We start from the raw sequence: 19709 nt of genomic DNA, 5'->3' as shown, positions 1-19709 counted from the left end.
AGCCACCATCATCCCAGCCCCAATCTCTCTGTACATTGTTGGTCACAGGTCTCCAATCTGTAAACCAACTCTCGCACTCACCCTCTGCCTCCTAACACCAAATCACTTTTGTATCAAATTTTCTAACCCTCCCATAAGCCATGCTGACTATCCCTAATCAGTCCTTGTCTTTCCAAATACAAATTCTTAGCCCTCAGAATCCTTTTCAGTAACTTTCCCTCCAGTGAGGTTTGTGTTCACGGGCCTGTGCTTCCAGGACTGGTCCATGTAGACATTCTTAAATACAGTCACAACATCAGCAATCTTCCAGTAGCACACCTGTGGCTAATGAAGATACAGAAATCACTACCATGATTGCAGTAGTTTTCTTTCTTCCGTATCAGAATGACCTAGAATACAACTGGTAATCCCCTAGGAATTTATCCACTATTATCTGCTTCAAAACCACTAATGGGAGGACAGCCCCCAACCGAGCATGGAGACAACACTACACCATCTTCAGTGTCTCCTCTCCTGGACTGCAGCAGCTCTAATCTCCTGACTTCTCCCTGTATCACATCATTCCCTGTCTAACAAGAATCTATCAAAATCTGCCTTAAACGTACCCAATGACTTGGCCTCCACAGCCCCCTGTGGCAACTAATTCTACAGGTCTGTGGCCTAGTCCTCGCTACAACCAAGGCCACACAACTCACCCGCCGTCTGTCGTACCACAAAACAAGTGATATACAGTGGCATAAAAAAGTTTGGGCACCCCGGTCAAAATTTCTGTTACTGTGAATAGTTAAGTGAGTAGAAGATGAACTGATCTCCAAAAGTCATAAAGTTAAAGATGAAACATTCTTTTCAACATTTTAATCAAGATTAGTGTATTATTTTGGTTTTGTACAATTTTAGAGTGAAAAAAAGAAAGGAGCACCACGCAAAAATTTGGGTACCCCAAGAGATTTGAGCTCTCAGATAACTTTTACCAAGGTCTCAGACCTTAATTAGCTTGTTAGGGCTATAGCTTGATCATAGTCATCGTTGGGAAAGGCCAGTTGATGCAAATTTCAAAACTTTATAAATACCCTGACTCCTCAAACATTGTCCATAATAATCAGCAGCCATAGGCTCCTCTAAGCAGCTGGTTAGCACTCTGAAAATTAAAATAAATGATGCTCACAAAGCAGGAGAAGGCTGTAAGTAGATAGCAAAGCATTTTCAGGTAGCTATTTCCTCAGTTCATAATGTAATTAAGAAATGGCAGTTAACAGGAATGATGGAGGTCAAGTTGAAGCCTGGAAGTCCAAGAAAACTTTCTGAGAGAACTGCTCGTAGGATTGCTGGAAAGGCAAATTAAAACCCCTGTTTGACTGCAACAGACCTTCAGGAAGATTTAGCAGACTCTGGAGTGATGGTGCACTGTTCTATTGTGCAGTGACACCTGCACAAATATGACCTTTGTGGAAGAGTCATCAGAAGAAAACCTTCCCTGCATCCTCACCACAAAATGCAGCATCAGATGTTTGCAAAGGAACATCTAAACAAGCCTGATGCATTTTGGAAACAAGTCCTGTGGATTGATGAAGTTAAAATAGAACTTTTTGGCCACAATGAGTAAAGGTATGTTTGGGGAAAAAAAAAGGGTGCAGAATTTCATGAAAAGAACAGCTCTCCAACTGTTAAGCATGGGGGTGGATCGATCATGCTTTGAGCTTGTGTTGCAGCCAGTGGCATGAGGAACATTTCACTGGTAGAGGAAAGAATGAATTCAATTAAGTACCAGCAAATTCTGGAAGCGAACATCACACCCTCTGTAAAATAGCTGACGATGAAAAGAGGATTGCTTCTACAACAGGATAATGATCCTAAACACACCTCAAAAACCACAATGGACTACCTCAAGAGGCGCAAGCTGAAGGTTTTGCCATGGCCCTCACAGTCCCCCGATCTAAACATCATCAAAAATCTGTGGATAGACCTCAAAAGAGCAGTGCATGCAAGCCGGCCCAAGAATCTCACAGAACTAGAAGCCTTTTGCAAGGAAGAATGATCATAGTGAAAATCCCCCCAAACAAGAATTGAAAGACTCTTAGCTGGCTACAGAAAGTGTTTACAAGCTGTGATACTTGCCAAAGGGGGTGTTACTAAGTACTGACCATGCAGGGTGCCCAAACTTTTGCTTCGAGCCCTTTTCCTTTTTTGTTATTTTGAAACTGTAAAAGGTAGAAATAAAAAAGTAATTTTGCTCAAAATATTAAATGTGCCTTTAACTTCATGCCTTTTGGAAATCAGGTCATCTTTTACTCGCTTAGCTATTCACAGTAACAGAAATTTGTCCAAACTTTTGCTTGCCACTGTAATAGAATGCGGGGGGAGAAGTTACTAAGTTGAGATGAAGGGAATTCATGCCATTCAGTTACTACTTTGGATTAACTACAATGTGAGTACCATCAGATGAGCCACAATTTCCAACTGCTTGAAGAGTAGTAGAGTGTGGGTTCATAACCAATGTCAGGGTCCAGTTGCAATCAGATTTGGGTCGGGTATCTAATGTTCCCAGGACTGGAGTGTTTTCTGTTTTCCACAGATGTGGATGAATGTGGACAAAGGCCTTCACCCTGCCCCAATGGTCGATGCGAGAACGTGGTTGGCAGTTACCGTTGTGTGTGCTCCAGAGGGTTTGTGGCCAATTCTCAAGGCACAGATTGTACTGGTAATGTCAGCAGTTTCTTACACCTCGGCCTCCCTCGATGGGATGGGTGGGGATGGATTGAGGGCGGGATGGAGGAATCCATTTGAATGTTGAAAGGCCTCGACAGAGTGATGTGGAGAGGGTGTTTCCTATGATGCTGGAGTCTAAGACCAGAGATTACAGCCTGAAAGTAGAGGGAAATCCATTTATAACAGAGATGAAGAGGTATTTCTTTAGCCAGAGAATGGTATATCTGTATAAATAGTTGCCACAAGTGGCTGTGGAGGCCAAGTAATTTAAGGCAAACATTGATAGAATTGTGATTAGTCAGGGTATGAAGAGATACGGACAGAAGGCAGGAGATTGGGGCTGAGAAGAAAAAAATGGATCAGCCATAATAAAATGGCAAAGCAGACTCGATGGGCCAAATGGCCTAATTCTCCTATATCTTATGGTCTTAACTGAGTCTCCAGGTAATTGTAGTCACTCTAGCCAGTACACCACGCCCCAGTATCTATCCAACATCTGACCCACAGGTTCATCACCCTGACCCTTTACAAATGGGTAAACAGCCGCCTGCCCCCATATTCCCAGCTCCTCCTCCATCCAAAAAGTCATAGGAAATGTGGGAGCTGACCCCATGGAGTCTGTAAGGTGACAGGACAGATAAAGAGGTTTAATTTTAAATTAAAGGCAGGCTGTAATGGCAGAATTAATTAGAATATGCATGGAGCTGGGACAGAATTGTTGGAGTTAAAGAGGGAGGAGGTGGTCACCATGAAAGTAGAGGTTAAAACCAAGAGCAGAGGTGAGGGAATTATCAGCCATCCAGGGACAGTGATCTCCTAACTCTCCATGGATTTTTCCTCCTTTCAGATATTAATGAGTGCTTGAATGAGCTCACTTGTCCAAACTCAGAGTGTGTGAATTCCATTGGATCTTTCCACTGCCTCCCCTGCCCCACAGGATACCAGATCCAGGATCAAAAGTGTACAGGTAAAACAGTTAGTGTCTCTAACCTGTACCACTTAGAGCCTTGTGCACATGGGAGTCATCAAACCTATTTGGCAAATAGAGAGAAAAGCTTCTTCGAACTGTCAGTGGTTCAAGTTAATGTCAGACAATGCATACAATCTGAACCAGTACTCTTCACGGACATCCACAAAACAGAGAAAACCCAAAGAATGACCAACAGAAAACATTAGAACTCTAAAGCCCCCTCTCCCCTCACCCACCTGCTCCATCAAAAACAGCATTCAAGCAGTGCAGAAGCCAGATTAATGATGGAATAAATCTCCCATTGTCATACACTGTCACAGAGGGACAACGTGAGTTGGATGTTGAGTATGTTTTCATGTTCCATTGAACATCCCGCAGCAGGAACAGTGTAGATTAGTTGTGGGGCAAATCTCCATCTAAAGTGTTTTGTTAACCCTACTATGGTAATGGTATTGTATGGTAGGTACAGAGTAAATCTTTCTCCACGCTGTTTGGAAGCTCAATGTAAATTTTATTATCAAACCACATATGCGTCACCATAGACAACCCTGAAAATCATTTTCTCACAGGCATACTCAAGATATCTATGGAATAATACCTACAAGGGACTCAGTGAAAAACCACCCAACTAGGGAGTTCAGCCAGAGTGCAGAAGACAACAAGCTGTGCAAATACAAAAAGAAGAAACAATAATAATAAATAAACAAGCAGTAAATATCAAAAACGTGATGAAGCATGCTAGAAAGTGAGTCCATTGCCTATGGGAACATGTCAATGACAGGCATTTGAAGCATAGTGAAGTTATCACCTCTGGTTTAAGAGACTGATTGTTGAGGGGTAGTAACTGTTCCTGAACCTGGTGTAAGTCCTCAGGCTCCTGTACCTTCTTCCTGATGACTGCAGTAAGAAGAGAGCATGTACTGGGTGACACCAGTTTGGTGTCGTCTACAAACGTACTAATCAGGTCACCTACAATCTCAACAAATTGTTAATTTATATAATGAGCCACCATGAACCCAGCCCCAATCCCTCTGTACATTGTTGGTCACAGGTCTCCAATCTGTAAACCAACTCTCACACTCACCCTCTGCCTCCTAACACCAAATTATATTTATATCAAATTTTCTAACCCTCCTTATATTCTAAACTTCTTCACCAACCCATCATACAAGATGGTGTAAAGGCCTGCCAATGTCCATGTAGACAACGTCTACCAATCCTGTTGGTCACTTCCTCATGAAAAACCTATCAAACTTCTGAAGCATGATCACCCATGACTATCCCTAATCAGTCCTTGTCTTTCCAAATGCAATTAACTCTTAGCCTTCAGAAATCCTTACAGTAACTTTCCCTCCAGAGAAGTCAGGATTCACTGGCCTGTGCTTCCAGGACTGGTGTGTGTAGATCATCTTAAAGCAACACGTACAACAAGCCGGAGGAACTCAGCAGGGCGAGCAGCATCTGTGGAAATGGACAGTCAATGTTTCGGGCCGAGACCCTTGACGAAGGGTCTTGGTCGGAAACGTTGACTGTTCTTTCCACAGATGATGCCCGACCGCTGAGTTCTTCCGGCTTGTTGTATGTGGTGCTTTGACCCCAAGATCTGCAGTATACTTTGAGTTTTAGACCTTCTTAAATATAGTCACAACATCAGCAGTCTCCCAGTAGCTCACCTGTGGCAAATGAAGATACTGAAATCACTACCACGATACCAGTATTTTTCTTCCTTTCCTACCAAAATGACCTAGAATATACCTGGTCATGCCCTAGGGAGTTATCCACTATTATCTGCTTCAAGACCACCAACTGGAGGGCAGCCCCCAACCGAGCAAGGACTCGCTACACCACTTCCAATGTCTCCTCTCCTGGACTGCAGCAGCAGGCAACCCCACACTTGAAACTTAGTTGTTGCTAAAACCAAGGTTGCACAGCTCCCCTGTCGTGCCACCAAACAAAGGATATAACAGATTACTGGGGGAGATGTTACTGAGTAAAGATGAAGAGGATTCTTGACACCTGGTAGCTATGGAAAAACTACAATATGCAAAACATTGGATGAGCCACAATGTCCAACTGCTTGAAGAGTAGTTTAGTGTTGGTTCATAACCAATGTCAGAGTCTCAGAATTGGGTCGGGTATCTAATATTCCCAGGATTGGAGTGTTTTCTGTTTTCCACAGATGTGGATGAATGTGGACAAAGGCCTTCACCCTGCCCCAATGGTCGATGCGAGAATGTGGTTGGCAGTTACCGTTGTGTGTGTTCCAGAGGGTTTGTGGCCAATTCTCAAGGCACAGATTGTACTGGTAATGTCAGCAGTTTCTTACACCTCGGCCTCCCTCGATGGGATGGGCGGGGATGGATTGAGGGTGGGATGGAGGAATCCATTTGAATGTTGAAAGGCCTCGACAGAGTGATGTGGAGAGGGTGTTTCCTATGATGCTGGAGTCTAAAGTCAGAGGGCACAGCCTCAGAAGAGAGGGACATCTACTTAGAATGGAAATGAGGAGGAATTTTTTTTAGCCAGAGAATAGTAAATCTGTGTAATACGTTGTCACAAGCAGTTGAGCAGGCCAAATCATTGGGTATATTTAAGGCCGATGTTTAGATTCATGATTAGTCAGGTCATGGAGGGATACGGAATGGTCTTTTGGTCCTAACTGAGTCTCCAGGCAATTGTTGTCATCTAGCCAGAACAGTGAGGCCCAGTATCTATCCAACATCTGACCTATCTCTCTGACCCTTTACAAATGAGGAAGCAGGCATCTGCTCCCATATTCCCAGCTCTTTCCATATCCAGAGGAATACAGGGAATGTGGGAGCAAACCTTTGGAGGAAGTTTCAGAGTCTGTATGGTGACAGGACAGATAAAAAGGTTTAATTTTAAGTTGAAGACAGGGTGTAATGACAGAATTAATTAATTAGAATGTGCCAGGAGCTGGGACAGAATTGTTGGAGTTAAAGAGGAAGGAGATGGTCACCATGAAAGTAAAGGTTAAAACCAAGAGCAGAGGTGAGGGAATTATCAGCCATCCAGAGACAGTGATCTCCTAACACTCCATGGATTCTGCTTTCTTTCAGATATCGATGAGTGCTTGAATGAGCTCGTTTGTCCAAACTCGGAATGTGTGAATTCCATTGGATCTTTCCACTGCCTCCCCTGCCCCACAGGATACCAGATCCGGGATCGAAAGTGTACAGGTAAAACAGTTAGTGTCTCTAACCTGTACCACTTAGAGCCTTGTGCAGATGGGAGTCATCAGACCTACTCAGCAAATAGAGAGAAAAGCTTCCTCTAACCGTCAATGGTTCAATTTAATATCATAGAATGTATATGACCTGAAATTCTTACTCTGCAATCATCCACAAAACAGGAAACTCCCCAAAGAATGAATAGCAGAAAACATCAGAACCCCATTCCTCCTCACACACATAAGCAGCAACAGTGGCATCAACCCTCCCCCTCTCTACAGCAAAAGCATCGACTCATCCTCCCTGCAGCATGCAAGGAATAGCAATGTCCCTATAGGGACCTTGATCAAGAGTCCATCAAAACCTTTGGTCTATCCCAACACTTCAGTATCTCAGATGGACTCTCTCTCTCTCTCCAGCAAGTGAGAGAGAAATGACTGAAAAACATTCCTAATTCAATTAAACCATTACTACTAACACTTTTTTTGAAATAAATTGTAGTAAAATATCACTGCAAGGAATGAAGAGGCAATCAGAAGTGGTGGATTGGAGAAATGGGCCTTGCTGATACGTTACAAAATCAACACAGCGGAGTTGGAGCCATGTTGGTTGGAGTGAACGATTCGGAGAGGAGAAGTCGAGGTTGTGTAGTTCCGATGTCCTTCCAACTAAATTGGGTGTAAGAGTGGATTGCTGTAAATGCCAAGCCAATTTGAAGAGGTTGAGAATGGATTCTTCGGCAGTGCAATCTAGGCACAAAGCAAATTGCTGGGTGGCATGTGCTAGGCCTGGAGCAATTTGTGCGGTGAATCTGGGTCCTAATACAATCTGCCTTTGGATGATTTAACTGCCGCCCACATGGACTGGAAAGGCAGATGGTCAAGAGCTGAGTGGGGTTGGATCACTTTAAGTGCCAAGCAGAGTTGGAGAGGTTAAGAACAGCTTCTTCAGCAGTGACATCTTGGCCTGAAGTGAATGAGCTGGGTAGTATTTTCTAGGCCCCGAAGTGATTTGTCATGGTAGAACCCAGGTTCTGATGTGAGGTACGATCCACTGTGGAAGGATTGGGTGCCAAGTATCAGGAGAGTTTGGATTGCACTGAGCATGATTTGGAGAGGTCGAGAACAGCTTCTTCGGCAGCGAATTCCAGGCCTGGAGCAATTCAACGCAGCAGAGCCTGGGCTCTAATGCGAGATGTGATCCGCCGTTTAGATAACGTAAACGTCAGCCTGGATAGACTGGGCGTCCCTTTCTTCATGACACTAAGACTGTGAGACTGACCCCAACTGCTGTGCTTTGTGCCTGCAAACTTTGCGGCAATTTGCCCCACTAATATCATGACCTGAATAACTGAATATCGAGACTTCGGGTCTACTCTAGGCTGTTCTGGGAATTTGGATCATTCTGGTTCAGAATGCTTTTGTTGGTGTTCCCTTCTATTGTTTACATGATTTGTATTTTTTCTCTTTCTCTGAGGGGGTTGGTCTTTTTTTTAATTGTGTTCTTTCAGGTTCCTTGCTTTGCAACTGCCTGTAAGCAAACAAATCCCAAAGTTGTATCATTTATACATCCTTTGATAATAAATGTACTTTGAATCTTTGAATCTTCTGCATCAAATGAGAGAGGGCGACCAGCAGCTCACTGTTTTGATGTCTCATCCAAAACTTTCAGGACAGACAATGCGGATTAGGTATGGAGTGAATCTCCTTCTGCACTATCCCATTAGACATTTGCTTGGCAGGGACAACACAGACTTGCTCTAAAATAAACCTGCTTTGTGCCAACCCATCAAACACTCCCATGACAGGGATAGCACGGAGTAGACAGAGAGGAAAATCCCTTCTACACTCTCCCATCACATGAGGAACAAAATGAGTTAGGGATTAAATATTTTTCTTCACTATCCCTTCAAGTGGTTCAGAAACTGGATTAATGATGGAATAAACCTCCCTTTGTCACATACTGTCACAGAGGGACAACATGAGTTAGATATAGAGTATATCTCATTGAACATCGCACAGCAGGAACAGTATAAATTAACTGCAGGGTAAATCTCCATTCCCTCTATGGTAGTGATATTGTAGAGTAGGTAAGAGTAAATCTATACCAGGGGTTCCCAACCTTTTTTATGCCACGGATGCTGGTTGGGAACCCTGCTCTGAATTCTTTCATTGTGGAATTCCATTGCACCTAAGTCCAAGAACAATTCACATTGAGAGAAAAAAATGGATTTTATTTGGTTTTTGTACATAAAGGAAGCATATAAGTTCTGTGCTAATATAGGTATGGTTAATTTAGAATCTGCTAACTATCCATTTGTCTGTGCCAGTGGTGTTGTGGTATCTGCACCCGGACTTTGGAGAAGAGGTCCCGGGTTCGGATGTGGCTGGCTCCGTGCACACTTTTCACCCGTGCTGGGTTGAGCACTGAGCTAGCAACTTGGCCTCGTTAAAACAAACAAACGCTAAAGAAGCAGCAGGGTTGTCACCTGACATGCCAAACAAGGTGTGTGGAGGAACCCTTTTTTAACTATCCATTGCATGGTAAGCAATGTCAACAGGTTCAAAATAGGAATCTCATTAAAGAGATCATCTGCAGAGAGAAATACCGACTCCTTCCCCCTTTCTACACTTTGTAGTTCTCATGAAGGGTCTCAGCCTGAAATATCGACAGTTTATTCTTTTCCATAGATGCTGCCTGACCTGCTGGCAACCTCCAGTGTTTTGTGCCTGTTACTCTGCACTGTTCATTTATTATTTCAGCAATATTTAAATATTTATTTATTAAATATATCGATATATATAGTTTTTTTTGATTAAGCATTCTTGTTTGTTGTAATAATTCATTACGGCTTACATGTAAAAATGTGTGAATTATCATCATGCCACCGCGTGATGCGTGTGCACCTCACTAAAAGTAAAACTCGAAGTTAGATCTGCATTTTGGATACCCATGTCACCCTTTGAATTACTTTAAAGTTTTGAAGTTACAAAACTGAATGGTCTGGATTTCCAGCATCTGCAGCACCTCGTAAGTTTATAATCTGTTTAAAGAGACATTTTTAATGTTGTAGCTGAAGAATGTTCAGAGGATTTAGATGAGAAGAAATCTCTCACTCAGTAGGTGGTGAATCTTTGGAATTCTCTACCCAAAATGTTCATGTATATTCAATAAAGAGGTAGATAATTTTTTTAAATATTAGAAGAATGTGATAGTGCAGATATCAAGCTGAATTACGGGATTTGGAGCACTGTTAGTGACATTGGATAATGGATTATGTTGTAGTGGTTTTGCTGTAATGGGTGACATATTTCCCTTGTTTTTCCAGACATTGATGAATGTGCAAGAGGTGCAACCTGTGGAGAGGCTGGAATGTGCGTCAACACCGAAGGCTCCTATCGGTGCAGATGTAACCCTGGATACCGGCTCCGTGCTGACGGCAATCAGTGTGCAGGTTTGACCATTGACTCTAACCACAGTGCAACAGACTCACCCACTGGTTCTCATAGTTCACTTGTATACATATCAGCCTTTTCCAGAGTGATGAAAAGTTTGGCCTTTCCTGGCTGGAACACTTGACTCTGGGAATGTTGTCCTGTGTTTGTGTCATGCATTTGTATCCAGCTGTTATGTCGAGCGCCAGTGTCCTGCATTTGTGCCCCATGCTTTTCAATGCTTGACCCAGGATTATGGACCATTTCCTATTTGTGTGGCAATGTTTCCCTTTTTGGCTAAACTTGGAAATTCACCTCAGACATGGGGAGAAGATTTTCAAATGATCATGTGACACTTATTCTTGTATTTTCAGATATCAATGAATGTTTTGAAGGAGATTATTGTGCCCCATATGGAGAGTGTCTGAACAGTGCAGGATCCTACACCTGTCTCTGTGCTGAGGGATTCACCACTTCTGCTGACCTCTCTACTTGCTTAGGTGAGGTTTCCTGGATTACACATCAGTGATACATCAATGTGATTTGAATTTCCCTCTTCCTTTCTCACTTCCTTCTGAAAACTCCACCATATCCCTTCCCATCTCTCTTCCCGCCCTGTGCCTCTCTCCAACCTGTTGCACCCTCCAATTGAAGTTTAAGGTAAATGTTATTATTGAAGTACATATCTGTCTCTATATACAACCCTGAGATTCATTTTCCTGTGGCATACTCAGTGAATCTCCAGAATAGTAACCATAACAGGATCAATGAAAGATCAACCAGAGTGCAGAAGACAACAAACTGTGCAAATGCAAATATCAATAAATAGCAATAAATAATGAGAGCATGAGATAAAGAGTCCTTAAAGTGAGATCATCGGTTGTGGGAATATCTCAGTGGATGGGCAAGTGAGTGTAGTTATCCTCTTCTATTCAAGAGGAGTAGTAAATGTGCCTGAACCTGGTTGTGTGAGTCCTGATGACAGCAGTGAGAAAAGAACATGTCCTGCATGGTGGGGATCTTTGACAGTGGATGTTGCTTTCCTACAACAGCGTTTCATGTAGATGTGCTCGATGGTTGGGAGGGCTTTACTCATGATGTGCTGGGCCGAGTTCACGACCTTTCGAAGGATTTTCCATTCAAAGGCATTGGTGTTTCAGGCAGGCCGTGATCACACTGCTGAATACCCCTTCCCCAGCCTCAGCAACCTGCATTAGATTTCCAGCTTTGCTCTGCATTTCCTCAGCTGTCCAATTTTTACCCGCAATTTTATCTGAAGCTTACCGATTATTTCCCACTTCAAAGAGAGGGAAGAGAGAGAGAATATGTCTGTACAATACGTTTTGTTGTAAATAAGATCCTAAGACCATAAAATATCAGAGCAGGATTAGGTCACTTGGCCCATCAAATTTGCTCCACCATTTCATCACGGCCGATCCATTTTCCCTCTCAGCCCCAACCTCCTGCACCTTCTCCCCGTATCCCTTCATGCCCTGACCAATCAAGAATTTATCAACCTCTGCCTTAAACGTACTCAGTGGCTTGGCTTCCGCAGCTACCTACGGCAACAAATTCCACACAACTCTAGCTAAAGAAATTCCTCCTCATCTCCATTGTAAAAGGAAGTCCCTCTATTCTGAGGCTGTGTCCTCTGGTCTTAGACTCTCCCACCATAGGAAACACCCTCTCCACATCCACTCTGTCAAGGCCTTTCACCATTCGAAGGTTTCAATAAGATCACCCCTCATTCTTCTGAATTCCAGTGAGTAGAGGCCTAAAGCCATCAAACACTCCTCATATTACAAGCCTGCTTGTAAATATTCATGATAAAGTGTATTCAGCAGACACACTGTCTCTTTCTTTAACTCAAAGTTAATTTCCTTCCGTCTCTCTCTTTGTCACACGCTCCCACATTCGGACATTTTTCTTTTCTGCATCTTGATCTTCAGCATTCAATCATTTTGACATTTGAATTAATATCCTTTTGTCTCTCTGCCCTCATTCACTACCTCAACCTACCTTCCATTTCCCCATTCATTCCCTACTCTGTATTCCCCTCTCTCCCCTTTATCTCCTTGTCACCTTCTCCATCTCTTATTCCTGCTTTTGCTTATTCCCCACGGGTGGAGGTACATCTCCTAAGGTGCTCCTTCCTTCCGCCATCCTGCAGGTCACCCTTGGGTAAGGTGTAGCACCTGCTTAGCAACACCCCCCCGAATCAGGGCCACGTGAAGCCATAGGAGCAGATGGTGGACGGTCGTGTGAGCAGTTGGTTCACATCACAAGTCCTGGTTATGTGGCCACTGATGTCAGGCAGACAGTCTCTGAAGAGTGTTGATAATGATTGGGGTCACCTTTCTTGTAAAAGTGCTGCCCAGATGAAGGCAGAGACAAATGATTTTGGTAGAAAAATTTACCAAGAACAATCACGGTCACCATGATGGCCCACATCATATAACACGTCACATAACCAATGAGAGACGAGCGCGTGACTCATCTGGACCTAAAAGGCCAAGTGCTGTTGGGTGGGATTAATATGGACGTGTGCCCACTGGCCAGCGCCAGTGTAGTGGGCCGAGTGGCCTGGCTCCATGCTGACTTTAAGTTCCGTCTGTCTCTCCCATCTCCCTCAGATGTTGATGAGTGTACCACCGCTGACCGCTGTGACAGAGGGCGCTGCACCAACACTGTCGGCTCATTTGAGTGCTCGTGTGAACCCGGATTCCGAGTTGATGCGGATCGATCTCAGTGTCTAGGTAGGATGTTGGACGTCTTCTCCACTGTTATTAGTTTCTGTCTTGGGACTGATCACAGTTCCAGTGACCTAGTTTGATGCTGACCCCCCGCCCCCAGCACTGTGTATGGAGCTTGTAAGTCTCTGCAGTTCTCTTACCTGTGATACATGTTCATTAGTTGTTTAACTGGCTGTTGCAAATTGTCCCAAGCATGTAACCCTAAACCCTAGGATGGAGCATTGATGGATGGAAGTAAGGAGGAGTAGGATCCCAATAAGATCCCCATCCCCCTACCCCTACTTCTGTTCCTAACTCTTCCCTCCACATCCCCAGAAACTTTGGCTGACCTCCCACAAGTCATAGCACCCATTCCCTACAATAAAACACCTCGCAGCATCAAGCATAAGTAATAACCCCACCCACCTTAGCTCATTTATAACTTTAAACTTTAAAGTGGGTGTAGGGAGGTGGAAGATCCCAATAAAGGCATTTGCATCCCAACCATAACGCTAGGGTGGGGCATTTTAGATATATGGACAGATCAGGCTTGTTTCCCTTGCGGCAGAGGATGAAAGGTCATCATGGGGTAAACAGAATGAGGTGAGGTTTCGAAACAGTAGACTGCAGGAAACCTCAGAAGTAGATATAACTAGATATCTGCCTCTGGGTGGGGGGCGGGGGGAGTCGATGGGACGGTGATCAGAAGGTGCACCGTACTGCCACCACACGGCAACAGATTACACGACACGTGCCAGTGATATTAAACCTGATTCTGATCAAATGGGACTCCTGTAATGGGCGCATAATTTGGTGGGCCAAAGTGTCTGTCAGACCAACAGCTTCATAGCAACCAAGATTCCCGCTTCAGCTAGTCCCATCTGCCTGTGTTTGGCTCATATCAGAATCAGGTTTAATGTGTCGTGAAATTTGTTAACTTTGTGGCAGCAGTACAATGTAATACACGTAGAAAGAAAAGCTGAATTATAGTAAGAGTATATATATGTATATTAATATAGTTAAATATATAATGCAAAAATAGAAACACAAACAAGTAGTGAGGTGGTGTTCATGGGTTCAATGTCCATTTTGGAATCGGATGACAGAGGGGAAGAAGCTGTTTCTGAATCACTGAGTGTGTGCCTTCAGGCTCCTGTACCTCCTCCCTGACATTAATGATGGGAAGAAGGCATGTCCTGGGTGGTGGGGTCCTTAATGATGGAAGCTGCTTTTCTGAGGCATCTTTCCTTGAAGATGTCCTGGATTCTACGGAGGCTCGTGCCCATGATGGAGCTGACAGACTTTACGACTCTCTGCAGTAGCACCCGCCCCCTCCACCATACCAGTCGGCGATACAGAATGCTCTCCATGGTACCTTGTAGAAGTGTTTGTGTGCTTTAGGTGACAAACCAAATCTCAAATTCCTAATGAAATATAGATACTGTCTTGCTTTCTTTATAGCTGCATCAATATGGTGGGACCAGATCAGATCCTCAGAGACAGTGACACTCAGGAACTTGAAACCGCTCACTTCTGATTCCTCTATGAGGATTGTTTTGTGTTCCCTCGTCTTATCCTTTCTGAACTCCACAATCAACTCTTTGGGCTTACTGCTGTTTAGTTCAAGCCTGTTGCTGTGACACCACTCAACTAGCTGGTATATCTCGCTCTTGTACACCCTCTAGTCACCATAGAAATCATTTCCATAAATCAGAGCTTCCCAACCTGGAGTCCGTGAACCTCTTGCTTAATGGTATTGGTGCATGACATTAAAAAGGTTGGGAACGCCAGCTCTCAGCCCTCCCCCTCCATGGACCTGTTCAAGTAGTTCAGATCAGATTCAGATTTGGATTTATTTATTACGTGTACAATGAAACATATCGTGTGATATATCATTTGTGTTAACAAGCAATGAACCTAGGGGATGTGCTGGGGGAAGCTCGAAGGTTTTGCCATACATTACAGCACCAACATAGTACACCCACTGGTGTCCAGTTTCCGGTGCTCCCACTGCGCCCTCCTCTACATTGGTGAGACCTGTCATAAGTTGGGAGACTGCTTCGTCGAGCACCTCTGTCTCATCCACCAGAAACAAAGGTTGCAGGTGGCCAAAACTTTTAATTCCCATTCCCGCTCCGATGTGTCAGTCTATGGCCTTCTCCTGAGCCACGATGAGGCCACCCTCAGGGTGGAGGAGCAATACCTTGATATTCCATCTGAGTAGCCTCCAACCTCATGGCATGAATAACAATTTCTCCTTCCGGTAAAAAAAATGTTTTCTGTTGCTCTGGCCTCATACCTCTACCTATAAGTTCCTCCAGGTCCCCTCCTCCTCCCCTTCCTCCCATAGTCCACTCTCCTCTCCTATCAGATACCTTCTTCTCCAGTCCTTTACCTTTCCCACTTTCCTGGCTTCATCTATCACATTCTAGCTTTCCTCTTTCCCTTCCCCCCCTTTTTAATTCTGGAGTCTTCCCCTTCCTTCTCAGTCTTGGTTTGAAACTTTGACTGTTTATTTATCTCCATTGATGCTGACTGACCTGCTGAGTTCCGCCAGCAGCTTTTGTGTGTTACTCTGGATCTCCAGTTCCTGCAGATTTTTTCATGTTTATTTTTCTTAAATGACGCCATTTCATTTGTCTCAACCGCTCCTTTTGGCAGCTCGTGTCCTAGACTCGCCACACCGGGTGGAAAAATTGCCCCATGGGACACTTTTAAATCTTTCCCATCTCTGAACCTATGCCCTGTACCCCTGGGGTAAAGACTGTCACAATTCACCTTATATGTGCCTCTCATAATTTTAAATGTTTCTATAAAGTCGTCCCTGATTCTTCAATGTTCCAAGGAGTAAAGGCCAATCTCTCTCTATAACTGTCTCAAGTCTGTGCAACACCGTCGTAAATCTTTTGTGCACTTTATACCATAAGACATAGGAGCAGATTTAGGCCATGAAGCCCATTACATCCGCTCCACCATTCCAATATGGCTGATTTATTATTCCTCTAAACCCTGCCTTCTTCCCATAAGCATTGACGCCCTTGCTAATCAAGAACCTATCAACCTCCACTTTAAATATACCCAATGATTTGGCCTCCACAGCTTCACCACTCTCATCTCTGTTCTAAAGGAGCATCCATCTACTCTGAGGCTGTGTCCCATCAGTTCTCGGTAATTTTCGATCCCTGGATTCTTTTAGGAGTTGAGGAATGAGTGACAGACTTTGATTCATTGATTCTTCATGATCATTTATTTTAAAGTTTAAAAAAGATGCAAAGACAGGTGAGATTTGAGATCTATCACTTTTTTACTCAAGCTGACAGAAATTCCTTAGATAGAGATGAACCAATTAAGAGTCTACACAATTAAAACACACATATTATGCACTAACAGCCAATTTAAAAAATGATAGCGGATAGTGAGGTCAGCTGAGAAGATCATTGGTGTCTCTCTTCCTGCCATTACGGACATTTACACTATACGCTGCATCTGCAAAGCAAACAGCGTTATGAAGGACCCCACGCACCCCTCATACAAACTCTTCTCCCTCCTGCCGTCTGGGAAAAGGCACCGAAGCATTCAGGATGTCACAACCAGACTATGTAACAGTTTCTTCCCCCAAGCTATCAGACTCCTCAATACCCAGAGCCTGGACTGACACCTTACTGCCCTATTGTCTTGTTTATTATTTATTGTGATGCCTGCACTGTTTTGTGTACCTTATGCAATCCTGGGTAGGTCTGTAGTCTAGTGTAACTTTTTTTCTGTGTTTTTTTTACATGGTTCAGTCTAGTTTTTGTACTGTGTCATGTAACACCATGGTCCTGAAAAACGTTGTCTCATTTTTACTGTGTACTGTACCAGCAGTTATGGTTGAAATGACAATAAAGGTGACTTGATTTGACTGCTATACCACCTTCTGCCAGTAAGTGGAGACAAACCACCACACAATACATGATGACAATTTGAAAATCAGTGATCCCAATACTGACCTCTGAGGAACATCACTAGTTGCCGGCAGTCAACCAAGAACAGACCCCTTTTATTCCCACTTGCTGTCTCATGCCTGTCAGTCACTCTGCTATCCATGCCAGTATCTTTCCTGTAATGCCATAGGATTATGTCTTATTAAAGAGTCATGAGGCACCTAATTTAATGCCTTCTGAAAATCCAAGTAAATGACATCTCCTTTGTCCTCCCTACTTGTTACTTCCTCGAAGAACTCTAACAGATTTGTCAGGCAAGATTTCCCTTTACAGACACCATGCTGACTTTGACTTATTTTATCATTACTCTCCAAGTACTTTGAAACCTCATCCTCAATAATAGACTCCGAAACATTCCCAACCACTCAGGTTAGACTGGACTATAACTTCCTTTCTTTTCCCTTCCTCCCTTTTTAAAGAGTGGAGTGACATTTACAATCTCCCAGTCCTCTGGTACCAATCAAATGTCTCTTGAAAGGTCGTGACCAACGCATCTATTATCTCTTCAGCAATCTCTCTCAGGACTCTGGGACATAGTCCATCTGGCCCAGGTGACTTATCCATCTTAAGACCTTCAAGTTTGCCTGGCATTTTTTCCTTTGTAATAACATTGGCACTCACTCTTGCTCTCTAACACTCACGGACCTCTGGCACACCGCTAGTGTCTTCCACAGTGAAGACAGATGCAAAGTACTCATTAAGTTTATCTGCCATTTCTTTGTTCTCCTGTTACTATGTCACCCCCAGCATCATTTTCCAGTGGTCCAATATCAAATCTCACCTCCCTTTTACTCTTTATATAACTGAAAAAACTTTTGGTATCCTGCTTTATTTTACTGGCTAGTCTGCCTACATATTTTATCTTTTTCCTTGCTTTTTAGTTACCTTTTGTTGGATTTTAAAAGCTCCTCAATCATCCAACTTTCCCATCACTTTTGCTATCTTACATGTCCTTTCCTTGGCTTTTATGCAATCCTTAACTTCCTTTGTCAGCCACAGTTGCCTAGCCCTGCCATTTGAGGACTTCTTCTGTGGGACATAGCTGTCCTGTGCTTTATGAACTATTTCCAGAAACTTCAGCCATCTCTGCTCTGCCGTCATCCCTGCCAGTATCCTCCTCCAATCCACCTGGGTAAGCTCCTCTCTCATGCCTCTGTAATTCCCTTTATTCCATTGTGATACTGACACATCTGACTTGTGCTTCTCCCTCTCAAATTGCAGTATGAATTCAATCATATTAAGATCACTGTCTCCTAACAGTTACTTTATATTAAGCTTCCTGATAAAATCTGGGTTATTACACAACAGCCAGTCTAAGACAGCCTTTCCCCGAGTGGGCTCAAGCACAAACTGCTCTAAAAAGCCATCTGTAAGCATTCAATAAATGCCCTCTTTTGCAATCTGACACCAACCTGATTTTCCCAATTCCCTTGCACATTGAAGTCCACCATTATAATTGGGTCATTACCCTTATTACATGCCTTTTCAGTCTCCCTTTACAATCTCAACTCCACATCTTGGCTACTATTTCGAGGCCTATATATATGATTCCCACAATGGTTTTTTACCCTTGCAATTTCTTAACTCCACCCACAAAGATTGAACATTCTCTGACACTGTCACCTCTTTCTTAGGATGTAATTCCATCTCTTACCAACAGAGCCTCACCACCGCCTATGCCTTCCTGCCTGTCCTTTTGATACAAAGTATATCCTTTGATGTTAAGCTCCCAACTATGGCCTTGACTCAGTGATGCCCACAATGTCATACTGACCAATCTCTAATTGTGCCATGAATCTGTCCACCTTATTCCGAATAGCATATGTATTTAAATACAGCACTTTCAGTCCTGCATTCTTCGCCCTTTTGAATTTTGCCTCTCTGGTAGAACTTAGCTCTCTGCTCTGCCTGCATTTGTATCCAATCATTGGCTTGTTCTTCCTTACATTCAAGTTACATCCATCATCTACTTGTAAACCAGCTGGCTCATCCTCAGTTCTATCATCCTGGTTCCCATCCCCTTGCCATATTAACTTAAACCACTCCCAAAAGCTCTAGCAAACCTGCCCGCAAGACTATTGGTCCCCCTCGGATTCAAGTCCAACCTGTACCTTTTATAACCATATAACAATTACAGCACAGAAACAGGCCATCTCGGTCCTTCTGCTCCGTGCCGAATGCTTACTCTCACCTAGTCCCACTGACCTGCACTCAGCCCATAACCCTCCATTCCTTTCCTGTCTATATACCTATCCAATTTTACTTTAAATGACAATACCAAACCTGCCTCTACCACTTGTACTGGAAGCTCGTTCCACACAGCTACCACTCTCTAAGTAAAGAAATTCCCCCTCGTGTTACCCTTAAACTTTTGCCCCCTAGCTCTCAACTCCTGTCCTTGTTTGAATCTCCCCTACTCTCAATGGAAAAAGTCTATCCACATCAACTCTATCTATTCCCCTCATAATTTTAAATACCTCTATCAAGTCCCCCCTCAACCTTCTACACTCCAAAGAATAAAGACCTAACTTGTTCAACCTTTCTCTGTAACTTAGGTGCTGAAACCCAGGTAACATTCTAGTAAGTCTTCTCTGTACTCTTTCTATTTTGTTGACATCTTTCCTATAATTCGGTGACCACAACCGTACACAATACTCCAAATTCCACCTGACCAATGCCTTGTACAATTTTAA

At 43.5% G+C, this 19709-nt stretch overlaps 1 protein-coding gene across 9 annotated transcripts in view; it reads left to right on the top strand.

The window, feature by feature from the left end:
* The window catches only part of LOC132402220 (latent-transforming growth factor beta-binding protein 4-like), a 217568-nt gene that overhangs the window by 137381 nt on the left and 60478 nt on the right, over positions 1 to 19709 (top strand). For 7 of the 9 annotated variants that reach the window (XM_059984970.1, XM_059984967.1, XM_059984969.1 and 4 more), the window contains 7 exons: positions 2573 to 2698; positions 3554 to 3673; positions 5856 to 5981; positions 6757 to 6876; positions 10196 to 10321; positions 10676 to 10801; positions 12935 to 13057. In XM_059984970.1, the coding sequence (XP_059840953.1) occupies positions 2573 to 2698; positions 3554 to 3673; positions 5856 to 5981; positions 6757 to 6876; positions 10196 to 10321; positions 10676 to 10801; positions 12935 to 13057 (867 nt within the window). The remainder of the gene's footprint in view (positions 1 to 2572; positions 2699 to 3553; positions 3674 to 5855; positions 5982 to 6756; positions 6877 to 10195; positions 10322 to 10675; positions 10802 to 12934; positions 13058 to 19709) is intronic. The other 2 variants (XM_059984968.1, XM_059984971.1) reach the window with 2 other exon arrangements.

Source organism: Hypanus sabinus, chromosome 11, assembly GCF_030144855.1.
Source record: "Hypanus sabinus isolate sHypSab1 chromosome 11, sHypSab1.hap1, whole genome shotgun sequence".
NCBI classification, from domain to species: domain Eukaryota; kingdom Metazoa; phylum Chordata; class Chondrichthyes; order Myliobatiformes; family Dasyatidae; genus Hypanus; species Hypanus sabinus.
Note: the sequence above shows the minus strand (reverse complement) of the source record. Positions and strands in the feature narration are given on the sequence as shown.